The 16,170-nt window shown below is 40.4% G+C and overlaps 1 protein-coding gene across 4 annotated transcripts in view; it reads left to right on the top strand.

Annotated features, from left to right (window-relative positions):
- The window catches only part of hecw2b (HECT, C2 and WW domain containing E3 ubiquitin protein ligase 2b), a 33,381-nt gene extending 18,344 nt beyond the window's left edge, over positions 1-15,037 (top strand). For all 4 annotated transcript variants that reach the window (XM_067493905.1, XM_067493904.1, XM_067493907.1 and 1 more), the window contains 20 exons: positions 967-1,068; positions 2,037-2,187; positions 2,431-2,534; positions 2,633-2,757; positions 3,624-3,809; positions 4,422-4,574; positions 4,699-4,801; positions 4,897-4,993; positions 5,086-5,169; positions 5,918-6,027; positions 6,462-6,582; positions 6,663-6,776; positions 6,895-7,047; positions 7,124-7,222; positions 7,398-7,527; positions 7,785-7,931; positions 8,096-8,210; positions 8,602-8,687; positions 8,772-8,884; positions 10,205-15,037. In XM_067493905.1, the coding sequence (XP_067350006.1) occupies positions 967-1,068; positions 2,037-2,187; positions 2,431-2,534; positions 2,633-2,757; positions 3,624-3,809; positions 4,422-4,574; positions 4,699-4,801; positions 4,897-4,993; positions 5,086-5,169; positions 5,918-6,027; positions 6,462-6,582; positions 6,663-6,776; positions 6,895-7,047; positions 7,124-7,222; positions 7,398-7,527; positions 7,785-7,931; positions 8,096-8,210; positions 8,602-8,687; positions 8,772-8,884; positions 10,205-10,316 (2,405 nt within the window). In that variant the 3' untranslated portion in view covers positions 10,317-15,037. The remainder of the gene's footprint in view (positions 1-966; positions 1,069-2,036; positions 2,188-2,430; positions 2,535-2,632; positions 2,758-3,623; positions 3,810-4,421; positions 4,575-4,698; positions 4,802-4,896; positions 4,994-5,085; positions 5,170-5,917; positions 6,028-6,461; positions 6,583-6,662; positions 6,777-6,894; positions 7,048-7,123; positions 7,223-7,397; positions 7,528-7,784; positions 7,932-8,095; positions 8,211-8,601; positions 8,688-8,771; positions 8,885-10,204) is intronic.
- The last annotated feature ends 1,133 nt before the right edge of the window (positions 15,038-16,170 follow it).

Genomic DNA, 16,170 nt, shown 5'->3' with positions numbered 1-16,170 from the left:
CATCATGGTGGTTGAGGGGTGGGGCATTGATTGGTATTATTTACTGTCGAACTGTGAGGAAGTAGCTGTGGGGGATAGAGAGGGTGTGGGGTGTTTGGCTAGAGGAAGAGGGGTCAGTTAGGAGAAGTCAATTTATTCATCAAATTTGTAATCTTTACCATACGGTTTTTTTTTTTCTTCCTTTTTTTTTTTTTTCTTTTTTGCCAGAGCCACTTCTTAAGCTTCTCCCTTAAGGCATTTCTCTCTGTCTCATTGTCACTTTCTCTGGACACACTTTAGCAGGCCTCAGCAGGTTCAGGTTCAGCAGCTCCTTCAGGTTGCTGGTAATCCAGGGTTGGTTGTTGAGGAAAAATTTCTCTTCCTGGTGGGGACACTGGTTTTCAACAGGGATTTATGTGCTCTGTTATTAGAGTTAATCTCCATGGGACTTGCACAGTAATTTCCAGCTGGTAGCCTCAAAGTATGCGGGGATGGAAAATAATAACAAAGCCAGTAATCCTTACTTGTTCCAGTGAATCAGTCCTTGCAGCTATGAGTTAGTTTGTTTAAAAGAATAAAAATCGCTTTTTTGTCACATCTATTATTGTCTACCAGGTCATGTTTGTTAATAAATTCAAAACACTCAAACACTACCACAAATTACCTCTATTGAAGAGGAACATCCCTGTTTAAAATCTGCACAAGCATTTGTCCATGTGAGAGGACTGGAGCAGTTTTTTGCATGGATTACAGGGAACAGTTTTGCTTATTTAACTTTTTGACTGTATTAAATAAGAGCAGATAACCATCATGCTTGAGGGGAGATAGACTAGCTGTAGGATCGGATCTGTTACTTGGATGGTGAAAAGGTGCCATGCTGATGGGGCAGGAAAATCTCTGGAAATATTGTCTTATAATATTGTTTTCATGACTGCTTGTATTAAACAAATCTTTTTATTCTGTTTGCATGTCTGTGCATGCTTGCAGGTGCCACATCTCAGGTCATTTGCCCCCAGTCTCTTCGCTCCCTGCCGTCTGTTCGCCACGACATTAGCCGTTACCAGAGAGTGGACGAGCCACTGCCACCTAGTAAGTGTTTGTGTGGACCACATTCCGATTAAACCTGACGGAAGAAGGAAACAATGTCTTAATGCACATTGGTTTTACTTTGTTTGCTAACATATAACCCCATTTTTAACCACTTTTTGAGAGGCGTAAAAATAATTCTAATAATGGTTCATAGCACACTATAATTAAGTTGTGAGCAGTTATAATGTTTACTTGACATGGACACAGGTCCTAAAAAAGAAGCTGGGTCTTTAATTAAATTATTAAACAATTTTTTAAATTTTAGTTTTAGGTCCTTTTATTTAGTTTCTCTTAATATTATAATGAGGTAATTATAGTTGAGTGCAAAAGTTTCCATCCATTTATATTTAAATGGCAAAAACAAAAATATTTTTCTTCAACATAATATTTTATGCACCTTGAGCTGGTACAAATGTTTCATTGTCAAAATTTAAAGTTAATATTAATTACTTTGTCAAGGGGGATTTATCTTTCATCTGCATCTAAACACACTGGTTTATACCAGGTGTGGTGGTTTTACTGGTTTCGCATATAATTTCACTAAATTGTGATTAGGCTGTAAGACATTGGGGCCCAAATGCGCAGCCCTTGTTCTGTGCTGAAATGCTAAATAATGATTGGTAGGTCTACATCCCTCACCCTATAAGATTAACATTTTATAGGGTGAACAACACCTCTATGAAGAAGCAAATGATAATTTTACTTTACTTAGTAGTTAATGTCAAACACCAGGACTGAACCAGCAAACCATGTTCAAATCAGTGTAAGTCTTGATGTGTCTGTCTGGGATTCATTATCATTTGCTAACATACAACTCTAGTGTACTCCTGATTTTAAATTATGTTCCATAGGCTTCATCATGTAAAGGAAAGTCAGTTTCCAAATTTGATAGTTTAAACTCAGCTGACATTCATTTAAATTTGTTTACACGTTTGGTGAAATTGTCATGGTGTTTTTGTGTGAACCAGACTGGGAAGCTCGTATTGACAGCCACGGTCGGATCTTTTACGTGGACCACGTGAACAGAACCACAACTTGGCAGCGTCCCACTGCTCCTCCTGCCCCTCAGACCCTCCAGAGGTCCAACTCTATTCAGCAAATGGAGCAGCTGAACCGCAGGTAACCTTAACCATCATAAATAAGTCTAACCTGAGCCCAAAAATTTAAGTGAGATTTAAGTCTTAAATCTCAAATTGCTCACCCATACTGTAAGGAGGACTTATAGTATTCAAAAATAGTTGTTATACTAACTTCCTGTTTTTTAAGATCTCATTACCAATTCTGAAATACCTGATTGCTTTCTTGCTCATACCTCATGTACATAGTTTTTGTAAAGTCGTACCTATACACGCATATTTCCAGGTATCAGAGTATTCGCAGGACAATAACCAATGACAGCAGACCAGAGGAGCAGCCAGCCAATGAGCTGCTGGTAGATGAGACTGACATGCACCCTTCTACCCCAGGTAATCCTTTCACTTCAAGACACTCTAGTCTGTATAGTAAAACATATTCTTCAGTCTTGATTTGTGCATTTCTCGGACCTGGGATATGTGTGTTGCAGACCTGCGTAGGGAGAACAGTGTGGCTCAGTCCAGTTCCAGATCTCGCCTCAGCCTGCTGCTTCAGTCTTCAAGCGTCAAGTTCCTCACAAGCCCTGACTTCTTCACTGTCCTACATTCCAACCCTGTACGGACAAGTTTTAATAACTAGTTAAGCCACCTCTAGCAGCAATGACCTCAAACAAGCGCTTCCTATGTGAATTTAGACCTTGTGCCGAATTTATGCAGAAAATCAGGAAATTGCCAACAGAGCTTTTTTCTTGTGACTGTATAATCTCCTCAAAGTATCTGAACAACAAGGCCAAGCTATTTCCAATTTTACTTCCTGTTATCTAAATATATTGAACTACACAGACATTTTTTTTTTTGGGCAGATCAACTAAATTTTAAGTGAGCAAAGGTATCGAAACACCGACAGACAAATGTTTTTTTTATTTATTGTTAAACAGCTTAATTTAATATAAAGACCAGATATTTGCTAATGGCAGAAAAGCAAAGCATTCTGACACAATTTGAAGCCAAATGAGCAGAAATAACATACGTGGAAGCACCTAATCAGCACTAAGATTAAGAAAACCTGTATAGATTTTGTAAAAAAAGGACTGAGATGATTCACAGATGTTCTGGAGTTGTATGGACTGATGAGACCAAAGGAGTGTGACAGGAGAAAGCACTTGGTGGCATAATTGCAAACAAGATTTTCAACCAAATATTTGACTTTATTTACTGTACTTGAAAACCAAACATTAAACATTTTGTTGACCTGCTATGAAGGTGTGATAATCAGTCGTTTAATACATCTAGGTGTAAATATCAGGAAATTAAGTTTAAACTTTCATTCATCTTTAATCTTAAACTCGCAAGTATTCAGTGTGCAGCAAAAACAATTGGCCTTGCCAATGTTAATCTATTATCACATTCATATCGATTTCTTATTCTTTTTCTTTTCTGTCCCTGTCCTTCATTATCTTTCTCTCTCTCTCTCCCTTTCAGAGTGCCTACCGCATGTTTAGCACCAACACGTGTCTGAAGCATATGATCAGTAAGGTTCGTCGGGATGCCCACCATTTTGAGCGCTACCAACACAACAGGGACCTGGTGGCCTTCCTCAACATGTTCACCAACAAGCAAGTGGAGTTGCCCAGAGGGTGGGAGATGAAGCATGACCACACTGGCAAGGTGAGACAGTACCCATAGAAATCTTAGTGCTTAAACGGGTTTGGATACACAATCCTGTTTCCGTAAAGTTGTGAGGCTGTGGGAAATTTAAATATTAAAACAAATGTAAGCATTTGCAAATAATTTAAAACCTATTTTGGAATCATTGGGAGCGAGTTAGCCATGTCATTAAGGCTTCTTTACACCATTGAATATACTGGCTTTTGAACTCTGCATTGACAACAAATAGTAAATTGTCTGCACTTATAGAGCGCTTTTCTACCTATTGGTACTCAAAGCGCTCTACACTGCTTCTCGTTTACCCATTCGCACTCACAAGCGAGCACACAAGTAGATGGGGGAGCTGCTATGCAGCTGGGCAACACTCACAGGGAGCAACTAAGTTAGGGTTCAGTATCTTGCTCAAGGACACTTCCACATGTGACGACCTCTGTCCATTTTAAATGAGCTCATGAAAACCTATGAAAATATTTTGTCATTAATGAGCTCAAATTCCACATTAAGTTGCACTATTTCAAAGTACTTCTCGAACAATGTAAAGAAATGTTTAATTTTTTGTCCATTTGACTGGTTTGTGTGTGTGTGCGTGTGTGTGTGTGTGTACTCATCCAGCCTTTCTTCGTGGACCATAACTGCCGTGCCACCACCTTCATTGACCCCCGGCTGCCTCTCCAGAGCTCTCGGCCACCGAGCCTCCTGACTCACCGTCAACACTTGACCCGCCAGCGCAGCCACAGTGCTGGAGAGGTCAGCCCACGACGGCTGGTAAGAGAAGCAGGCTAAAAGTATGGGTTCGTTGCTTTGTTGGAGTCCATTCTTCGTGGATTATACTTATAAATATCCTCCAAAACCCAAAAAGATAAGAGAACATCCTCTTTCTGTCCCGTAGGTAGGTGAAGACCCTCGTCATGCTGGCCCACCAGTCCTGCCACGGCCTTCAAGTACCTTCACCTCTGCCAACAGGGGGCAGTGCCAAGACGTTGTCCCAGTGGGTTAGTATCCAAACAAACTCATCAAACACAGAAACACAAACACTGCTCAGACATGATCCAACCGATGAACTTGTTTATGTCTGCTCCTCTCCTAGCGTACAACGACAAGATTGTGGCGTTTCTTCGGCAGCCGAACATCTTTGAAATTTTGCAGGAGAGACAGTCTGACTTCAGCCGGAACCATTCACTCAGGTACGCACACCTTATGTGTAATCTATCATTTCTGTGTGGGGTACTTATACCTGGAGGATAGTCGGCAATATAGAATTTTTCTATGGCAACAGGGAGAAGGTGCAGCTGATCCGCACAGATGGAGTGTCGGGATTGGCCAGACTGTCAGGAGACGCAGACCTTGTCATACTGCTAAGGTGAGACACATTTGCATTCCCTCGCTTCTTACTTCTTTACCTCCCTCTCTCTTTTCCTCCCTGCACCACCCCCTTCATTCACAAACTACCTTGTTTCACTTTCCCCCTAGATACGTCATTGACTTATCGTGCCATATATGGACATGACTTTGATCCTTTTAGCAGACTTTTATATTTCTGCTGAGCACTTTGTAAATCTAATGCTGATTGACGCTAATTAACAAGTTAACCAAACCGCTAATTGAATATTTCACTGTACATTACACTGGATGGTAGGTAGAGTAGATACATTCTCTCTTCTGTTATAACCAGACTAATTCATCATTTGTGCGTGTAGTTTTCCATCAAAGTAACAACACGTAGGATCTGCTTTTGTCAAAGACTGCAGGTCTGCTGCATTTTGCTGGAAGGTGTGTTAGGAACATTACACAGTGTAGGTCAGCTTTGTTTCATACCTCTGTGTGAGGTGGTCAATTGTAATTATGTATGTCCAATAGAATGTTAGTATTGTGATTGACATACTCCCTCCTTCCTTCACTGTCTCCCCTTCTTACCTCCTGATGTTTGCTTCATTTCATTCTTACATCATTCTTACAATGGCATTAAGGAAACAAGTATTTTATGTTTTTTTTATTTTTACTTGGGTTACTGAATTAATATACTGTATGTGTAACTCTCTGTAATTCCTTGTTTCTTTCTCATTTGAATTCGTTCAAATTAATTTAGTTTCTCTCTCTTTTGTCTGCAGTCTGTTTGAAGATGAAGTCATGTCCTATGTGCCTCCCCACAATTTACTACACCCCAGCTACTGTCAGTCACCTCGGGGATCCCCTGTTTCCTCCCCACAGAACTCACCAGGTAGGAGAGTCACAGGTCAACTCTCCAGGTAGGAGAGTTGCGTTGGCGTCATGGAAGTTAATACATGCTTTCTGTAAATAGTGTAGAAAGCCACTGCGTATTGCATTCATTGTGTATTTTTGTTTTTGTAAAGCAACTCATGCATGCACTACAAAACAAGGCTGACTCACAGATTGCTGACCTACAGTGTGTGGGACAGCTTACTGAATGGGCCTGCCAGGCACAGGGCCACAGGGCCTCTGTATAATACAAAGTTAATGAAAATTCTTGTTTGAAAGTTGGTTAAAAGCTGCAAAATGCCCATATGGGGATGCAAATAAACATCTGAAAAGGGGCCACTACAATGACTACAAACAATTTGACAGCCTCATTTGTTATAGTTTTAAGTATCTGGTACACGTTGGAGGATCTGCTCTGTCTTTCTCTCTGTGTAGGTACTCAGAGAGCTAACGCCAGAGCTCCAGCTCCTTATAAGAGAGACTTTGAGGCCAAACTACGGAACTTCTACCGAAAACTTGAAACTAAAGGCTACGGCCAGGGACCAGGAAAACTAAAGTAAGTGTAATGTATTTGTTTGGAGAATCAATTCTGCTCTGTTTGTTGCTATGGATGATGTGACTGAATATATGTCTTAGGTTGGTCATCCGCCGTGACCATCTGCTGGAAGATGCCTTTAACCAGATCATGTGCTACTCCCGTAAAGACCTGCAACGCAGCAAGCTTTATGTCAGCTTTGTTGGGGAGGAGGGGTGAGTGTCAGGGAATAGAGGATAAGAGCAAGCATGAAACCTATGAAAATATTTTGTCATTAAGGAAGAAAATATTGACCTAAGTGTGTGTGTGTGTGTGTGTGTGTGTGTGTTGCAGGTTGGACTACAGTGGGCCTTCCAGAGAGTTCTTTTTCTTGGTATCCAGGGAACTGTTCAACCCCTACTATGGTCTGTTTGAATATTCTGCCAACGACACCTACACTGTCCAAATCAGCCCCATGTCTGCCTTTGTGGATAATCACCATGAATGGTGAGTTTAGTTACAGTTATGCACAGTTATGCATCCTTTGTAGGTGTGTTAATGTGTGCCTTAATGTGTGTTTCAGGTTTCGGTTCAGTGGTCGTATTCTGGGTCTGGCTCTGATTCATCAGTACCTTCTGGATGCCTTCTTCACCAGACCGTTCTATAAAGGGGTACTGCGCATGTAAGTTAACAATGTTGTGTATTTTTTCCACCTACAACAACTCATATTAAAATTTTGTTACCCTTTTGATATACTAAGAATTTTAGCATACACAATACAAAATGTGACAAAATCAGTAGCTATTACACACAGAACGCATCCCCACAAGTAAAGTAACACCTTTTCCACCATCTAGACCCTGTGACCTGAGTGATTTGGAATACCTGGATGAGGAGTTTCACCAGTCTCTACAGTGGATGAAGGATAACGACATAGAGGACATGCTTGATCTCACCTTCACTGTCAATGAAGAAGTCTTTGGACAGGTTAGATGTGTATCTGTATGTGTGTTTGACCTGCAGTGGCAATCTAAGATTCTGAGGTGGGGGGTGGGCATGGGAAGAAAAAAAAGCCTATCAAGCCCCCCATGTAGTTAGAAAGCGCCTCACTTAGGGTTTTTAGGCAGTAGCGGTGCACTGTTCAGGAGTGGTCATTGGCATTGCTGTGTTTACAATAATGCTGTTGTAAAGCTTTGATACAGTATGTGCTGGGGAAGAGATAAGATTCTGATGTGTTCTCATAGATAACAGAAAGAGAGCTGAAACCTGGTGGAGCCAACATCCCTGTTTTAGAGAAGAACAAGAAGGAATACATTGAACGCATGGTGAAGTGGAGGATAGAGAGAGGAGTGGTGCAGCAGACTGAGAGCCTGGTCAGAGGCTTCTATGAGGTGCAGCACAAGTGTCATGTTACACAATTATTTGTTCATCTTCAGTTTTTAACTTCCTCAGAGTTTGACATCTTTATGCCACTGCCTATAGAAAGACTAAAGAAATAATAATATAACATAATGCAACATAATGGTAGGAACTACATTGTTTTTTTGTTTCCCAGGTGGTGGATGCCAGGTTGGTATCAGTATTTGATGCCAGGGAACTGGAGCTAGTCATTGCTGGCACTGCAGAGATTGATCTGTCAGACTGGAGGAACAACACTGAGTACAGAGGAGGTGTTAATCACTTTTTTAATTTACTATTTTTAATCATAATTGCTATTTCTGTATGTCTACACTAATGATAATGAGAAAATGCTTTGTGGACCCAATATTTCAACTTCCATCAATCTAGTGTACACCCCATAAATTGTTATTGCTGAAAATTAAATGGTATCCAGATGAGTGACATTAACTAATATATTCTGAGAATGTAGGTTTATTAACAGAATTTATGACCCCAATTCTGCTTCATGTGAACATGAAGATGACTGTGGTACTGAGGCAGAGCAATTGTCCTCAAATCTCAGGGTGGTTGTTGTAGTGTCCTTGGGTCAGCTATATAACCGCTCCCCCATCGGTTTATGTCTTTGGATGAATGAGATAACTCCTTTCTGTCCCTTTCTAGGTTACCATGACAACCACATAGTGATCCGGTGGTTCTGGGCAGCAGTGGAGAGGTTCAACAATGAACAGAGACTACGTCTTCTGCAGGTAGGCACATGTGCACGTTGTTGCCTGTTACACTTTTGAGGTAAAGTGCTGTCATCTATCCTCCTTCTCCCTTTGTGTCCTCAGTTTGTAACAGGGACATCAAGTATTCCTTATGAGGGCTTTGCTTCTCTGCGAGGTAGCAATGGACCACGTCGATTCTGCGTGGAGAAATGGGGGAAAGTAACTTCACTGCCCAGGTGAGAGAGAAAGTGAAAGAAAAATCAAACACAGAAAAATGCTACACGATCTGCCCTGAAAAGAGTACACTGTGGACCCTGCAGACATAGAACCACAGTTCTTCCCTAAATTCAGAAAGGATCACTAGCAGTTTAATGACTGGACTGGATCCACATCACGCTGCATTTTTTATTTTCCCTGTTCTGAATAAAGGTCTACACTGATTCATTACATTTAAGACCACCTGTGCAATTTAATGCAATCCAATACAGCGGCTCTGCCATGAATTTTTACTTTTACAAGATTATATTTTCTCAGTTTGTAGGTTGAAACCGTCAGAGGAATGCATTTCAGGGTGGCCAAAACATTAGAACCACCTCTTCTTATAATGCACTCTATTACAACTCCACTACCCACTTTGACCTCAATAATGAACAATATCTCTCACTACATCCACGAATCTCCTCTTTGCTCTTCCTCTAGACCTCCTGCCTGGCAGCTCCAACCTCAGCATCCTTCTAACAATATATTCATCTCTCCTCTGAACATGTCCAAACTACCTCGAGCTGTCCCTCTGATGTACTCATTCCTGATCCTTTCCATCCTTATCACTCCCAAAGAGAGAATCTCAACATCTTAGGTTCTGCTATCTCCAGCTCTGCCTCCTGTCTTTTCTTCAGTGCCACTTTCTCTAATCTGTACAACATTGCTGGTCTCACCACATTCCCTTCTATTTTCGCTGATACACTTATCACACAATACACTTTTCTCTACCCATTCCAACCTGATTGCACACGGATCTTCACCCCTTTCACACCTTCATTCCTTTACCTTTTCTTCCACCTGCTCTTGCTACAGATCACAATGTCATCTGCAAACATCACAGTCCAGATTCCTTTCTAGTCATCTCTGTCCATCACCATAGCAAACAAGAAGGGGCTCAGAGCCAATCTTTATTGAAGAACCATCTCGACATTGCCTTTTTTCGCACCTACAGCACACCTCACCACTGTCTTACAGCTCTTATAGTCCTCCACCACTCTAACATACTTCGCTGCTACTCCAGACTTCCTCATACTATACCACGGCTCTTCTCTCGGCACTGTGTCATATGCTTTTTGTAAATGTACAAAGACAAATGCTCACCTCATCAAAATGTTATGCCTAATCGTTATAATATTTCTATTTTGGTGCTGTTAGTACTATGAGGATAATTTGTATATTTACTGAATAACAGGACACTGTTTGGCTGTTGTAAATCTACAAGGAGAAACTGCTTGACATCAGACATTTACTACTTTTCAATATGTCTAACATGACTTCCTGCGGTTTCTTTCCAGAGCACATACCTGTTTTAATCGGTTGGACCTGCCACCGTACCCGTCCTTCTCAATGCTGTATGAGAAAATGCTCACTGCTGTGGAGGAGACCAGTACCTTTGGGCTGGAGTAGTACCCTTGCCTCTCCACGTAGCCAGTTCTTTGTTACCCTCACTCAACTCTTCATGAACTATTTGCTCATTCATACAAAGAGGTTAACATTCAAAGGTTAAAAAACAAGAAACCACTGCCTTCATGCTAAAGTTGAGTGGATTCCACCTCTTTCCAAATTTGGATGGACATTTTGAGGATCATAACTCTGAGCTTCAGTGATGCACTAGTTGCTATGCAGCGCCCCTTTGTGGCCTGTTGTTGAACCTGCTCTCAGAGAAAATACCTTTTGCCTTTTGAGGACTGCCTGAGGTAACTTTTGCTAATTTGTGGTATATTCCAGTGAACTTTAAATACAGCTGCTTTTGGAGACAGTTTGGTATTGATGTTACAGTCTTTTCATCTCCAAGAAAGTTATTTTCTAATGATGTAGCTGACATGTTGTGAGTTGAATGTAACTAACATTAATTTTAGATTGTGCGGAGAGTGTTTTACACAACTGGACCATCTGGCAAAAACAAACAAAGGCCACCATATACTTGATTTGCTTAAAATGCAACATTCTAACCATATGTATTTAACATAATTGATTGACTTGTAGAATCTTGGAATATACAAATACAACTTAAACGAAACAGTCAGTCACTGGTGCTGGATCTAGAAAAGTTTGCATGAATCAGGAAAAGAGGAACACACAAGAGGATTTGGAGTCCCAACATGAAACTGCATTTACCTACTTCAGGTACTTTGTAGATATAGTTAAAAGATATGCACTTTTCGACCAGCATCACCAGGTCGGTGCAACTACTCTGACACAGTAATCAGACTCTGAAGAAAACTTTGGTTAAAATCCTTTAGCAACCTCCATGTGCATTAGAATATTAATTCCACTGCAGGGGAGCAGCCCATGTTTAGTACCATTGTCCTGCTAAAAAGACGTCATCGTGTATGAGGGGATAGAGGGGGAAGACGATATGAATTGGTATCTTTCAGCTTCTTATTTGAACATACCTGATCCAGGTGATCACCAGTGGGTGGGGCAGGGGTGGTTGAAGAATATGCAGGACAGTGGTACAAGAACCTGGGTTGCCTACGTCTGGTCTGCAGCAGTAGTAACAGAAATGTTGATCTGGTGAAAGCCCTAGATGAAACGTGAGAGGATCACCAAAAATTACTACGATTTCATCTGAGGGACACATGAATGTCTAAACTAATTAATTGAACCAGTTATTGTTGGCATATTACAGTTTGGACCAAAGGGTGCAACCCACCACACAAGAGGTGTGGATAATGTTAAATGTGCACAGCTGATGATGCTCAGTCATCAAAGCATATCCATTATTTCCTGTCTCTTCCATTTTTGGGCCAGTGTAGGGACATGCTGGTAACTATGTGGTACAAAGTTAATTTGAGTTTTAGTAGGGAGCTGGCAGCTGCTACCACCTGTTCCTCTCTCTAAATCTGTCCTACACCACCAGGCTGGGCTCCAGCTGCTGGTGTTTAAAAACCTTTTAGATCATTAAAAACCTGAGACATGCTATAGGCCTAATGTGTCGACTGATAAACACTTGATTTCACCTATTTTTTTTTTCCCCCCCCATCCTACACTTGTGATGTTAAACATTTTAATATTTCTGACTGAATTTGTTTCCACATATTGTATCTCAATCAATTCTCTACATTTGCACTCATTCAATGTTGAAATAATGGTATACTGTATCAACTTAATCGTGATATTTATGTTAATTTAATAAACTTGTTTAGTGGAATTCAAATGAGAGCAGACCAGGCACCATCAAATCCACTGCTGTCATGATAGATGATAGAAAAGCATGAACATTTTGTACAAATTGTATTTGATAAAGGACTTTGCAGGAAATTATTGTTATTCTTTTGAATATTGCTACCCTTGTTGGTGCCCTCACTGAACTTCCTCCCTGCACTATGAATGTAAGAATGACCTCTACCGCCACAGCAAACTGGGACTGTCTACACAAACAGGCCTGCAACATTTAAGTCAACCCCGAATTCCCAAGCTAGCAAATTCTTCTGAATGTCACAATTTATGCACGACAAAATCCAAAGTCTTAATTACAATATAATTTTGGTTTTTTGTCCCCGAAAGCAAGTTAAAAATCTGATTTTGTCCTTTTATATGGTTCTATTCTGGGCGTAGTTGTAGTTTTGGTTGACCGGCTCCTCATCTCTGATCCTGGTAACATTATCTAACCTTTCTTTAAAGGTCAGAGAGGGTACAAACTTTGAAAGTGATCTGGACCTGCCATTTCCCATGATTTAACTTTTAGAGAATGTACACCAGAATAAAAATTTGTTTTTGTTTATGAAGTTAACACTTGGGTGGGGACATGATTTAATTTTCGCATATGTAAATTCAAATAGGGTCAGATAATCATCCTATTGAAAATAAGCATCACAGTCACAAGAAAAAGTAATGGCAGTTTTTACAATGTCAAGGTTTTACGCATAGTTTGGTCATGAAATGTAACCTGATCTTCAAAGTCTCAAATATCAAAATATTTCTAAACCGAAAAAACACAAAGTTATGATCTTTCATGGCGAACTTACCCATTAAACATTAAAAGTGATAGTGGAAAAAAAAAATCAACACTTTCAAAAACTGGTTGAGGCAGCAAAGTAAAGCAAGCACAAATCACGATGCTGACCATACTTCGCTTTTGGCATATTTTCTGTTAACTGCTTTCTGTGCCACACCTAGTGCTGAGTGTTTTCCCTGAACAATTATACTTATGTTTCATCTGGGAAGAAGACTTTTTCCACTAGTGTTGTGGAGTGTCAAGGTTCTCTTTGGCAAATGTCAGACATACTTCAGTGTTTTTTGGCAATCAGTGGCTCCCTCTGTGATGTCCTGCCATGGCTATGCCTGTTTGATGTTTTGCTTATGACTCATAATCACAGATGTTAACCAATGAAGCCTTTCAGTTTTTTTAAAGTTACTCTAGGATTTGTTTTCTCCCCTCAGCTTATTGAGCAGAATATTCTGCCTTGTGCCTTTGAGTGGTCTTGGCTGGGAGCCCACTTCTATGAGAGTAGTACTAAATTCTCTCCATGTATAGACAGCTGCATGCAACAAACTGATTGTAGATCTGAGAACTTTGTTTTGTGAAGCATCGCACACATGAGCTGATGTTGCTTGTGAATAGCACAGCAACTGTGTGTTATTTTTATAGATAAAGGTGGTTTTAAAATCATCCCTCCATTTTTGTTGCAATGATTTGACTCCTTCTTTTCCTTTCGGCTGTTCCCTTTCAGGGGTCTCCACAGCGAATCATGTGCCTCCATCTAACCCTGTCCTCTGCATCCTCTTCTCTCACACCAACTAACTTCATGTCCTCCCTCACTACATCCATAAATCTCCTCTTTGCTCTTCCTCTAGACCTCCTGCCTGGCAGCTCCAACCTCAGCATCCTTCTACCGATATATTCACAGTTTCTCCTCTGAACATGTCCAAACCACCTCAATCTGGCCTCTCTGACTTTATCTCCCAAACATCTAACATGAGTTGTCCCTCTGATGTCCTCATTCCTGATCCTGTCCATCCTCGTCACTCCCAAAGAGAACCTCAACATCTTAAGCTCTGCTACCTCCAGCTCTGCCTCCTGTCTTTTCTTCAGTGCCACTGTCTCTAAGCTGTACAACATCGCTGGTCTCACCACGTCTTTCCTTTCATTCTTGCTGATACTCTTTTATCACACAACACATCTGACACTTTTCTCCACCCGTTTCAACCTGCCTGCACTCGCCTCTTCACCTCTTTTCCACACTCTCCGTGACTCTGAACCGTTGACCCTAAGTACTTAAAGTCCTGCACCTTCTTCACCTCTTCTCCCTGTACCGTTCCACCTGGGTCCCTCTCATTCACACACATGTATTCTGTCTTGCTGCAGCTAAGCTTCATTCCTCTGTTTTCCAGAACAGACCTCCGTCTCTCTAGAATTTCCTCCACCTGCTCCCTGCTCTTACTACAAATCACAATGTCATCTGCAAACATCATAGTCCATGAAGATTCATTTCTAACCTCATCTGTCAGCCTGTCCATCACCCGAGCAAACAAGAAGCGGCTCAGAGCAGATCCTTGATGTAGACCCACCTCCACCTTGAACTCCCATGTCACACCTACAGCACACCTCAGCACCGTCTTACAGCTCTCATACATGTCCTGCACCACTCTAACATACTTCTCTGCCACTCCAGACTTCCTCATACAATACCACAGCTCCTCTCTTGGCCTTTCATACGCTTTCTCTCAATCTACAAAGACACAATGCAACTCCCTATAACCCTCTCCGTACTTCTCCATCAGCATTGATTTGACTCCAATTAATATGTTTAGTGTCATCAGAAGTCTAATGTAGACATTGCTTTTTCAGCCATCACTTTGTATGTTTAATGGGTGTGTTCGAAGACAAACAATCTTAATTGTTTGTGTTTGCTGAAAGATATTGTGTTTGAAATTTGTGACTTTGACGGTCAGATCAGGTTTCATAACCACATTATGCAGAAAACCAGAAACTACCATTGTTTTTTCCCCTATGACTGTATTCCCTCACTGAATGCATTGCCCCCCCCCCCCCCCCCGTCTGTCTAACCAAAGGTTTGAGCTTAAACCAGCTGCCTCACATTTAACTCTGTACAGTGCACCTCACTTTTAAATATGAATGTTTCTCAGCACTTCTCTACTAAAATAAAAGTTTCTTCTCTCTATGCAACCTGTTTCTTCTTTCCACACCACCACTACTGTAAATGAACAAGCAGAACAGATTAATAAGTCTGTGTGTATCTGCTGTTATAACATAAAATTGATTTTTTTTAACATATGTTCAGTTATAATGTTTAATTTTCAGTCTATGTTCTAGTATTACAAGAACCTTTTTCCTCAAAGGAACATTTTAAATAAAAAAAATTACAGCTTTACTACATTAACAACTGGTAAGAAGCCAATGATTTCCACATGCCATGCTCCTATTGCATGGCCAGGTACAGTAAAAGTAATTAATTCCTGCCAGATACTGAGGTACACCGCTTTTCAATATGTACTGCATGTATACAATTAATAGGAATAAATGAACTCAAACCAAAGATGGAAAAGCGTCCCTTTTTATGTAATTATTGATATGTATTAATTATGCTAGTCAGCCAGTCAATGACAGTGGATCTTTACAGTTACACAGTTTGGTGGAAAATGCTTTTATAGATATTTATACTTATTTATACTTAATATTACAGATATGAGGGTGGGTTGCTTTAATGTGATGTAAATCACTGGCTATAGTTGTTTCCAACCCTCTGTTACACAACGTGACACTGGATACTAATGAGCATATTTAGTTTGTTCATCGTACAGAGCACCTAAAAGGCAGGCACACATGTTTGGAAATGTTATTTTATCAATGTTGGTTTAGGTACATGTCTATGTACCTCAAGGGGGTACAAACCTCCACCCACTCAGGTGGACATTGCTTTAACACAATAAATCATGCCGTTAATGCCCATTAAAAGGAGTTGTTGATGTTTTTGTATATGATGGTCAAGCTGGTGGTCTTTGTGGTAAAAAAAGACAAATAACTACAGACTGACTGCCTATTTTACTTTCTCACTTACCTTGTATATTTTTAATATGATAATTGTTTCAAAAAAGCACAGAGTTAAAAAAAATCAATTCAATTTAATTGAAATTTATTTATATATCACCAATTCACACCAAAGTCATCTCAAGGCAACTCTGACATAACTTAAGGAGTTAGGGGAGTTAAGGTTTGATCAATACAGTACAATGCACAAAAAACTTCCCACACTGCTCACAGATGTATGACTTTTCTTACAAACATTTACCAACA

This window comes from Channa argus, chromosome 23, assembly GCF_033026475.1.
Source record: "Channa argus isolate prfri chromosome 23, Channa argus male v1.0, whole genome shotgun sequence".
Classification (NCBI taxonomy): Eukaryota; Metazoa; Chordata; class Actinopteri; order Anabantiformes; family Channidae; genus Channa; species Channa argus.
Note: the sequence above shows the minus strand (reverse complement) of the source record. Positions and strands in the feature narration are given on the sequence as shown.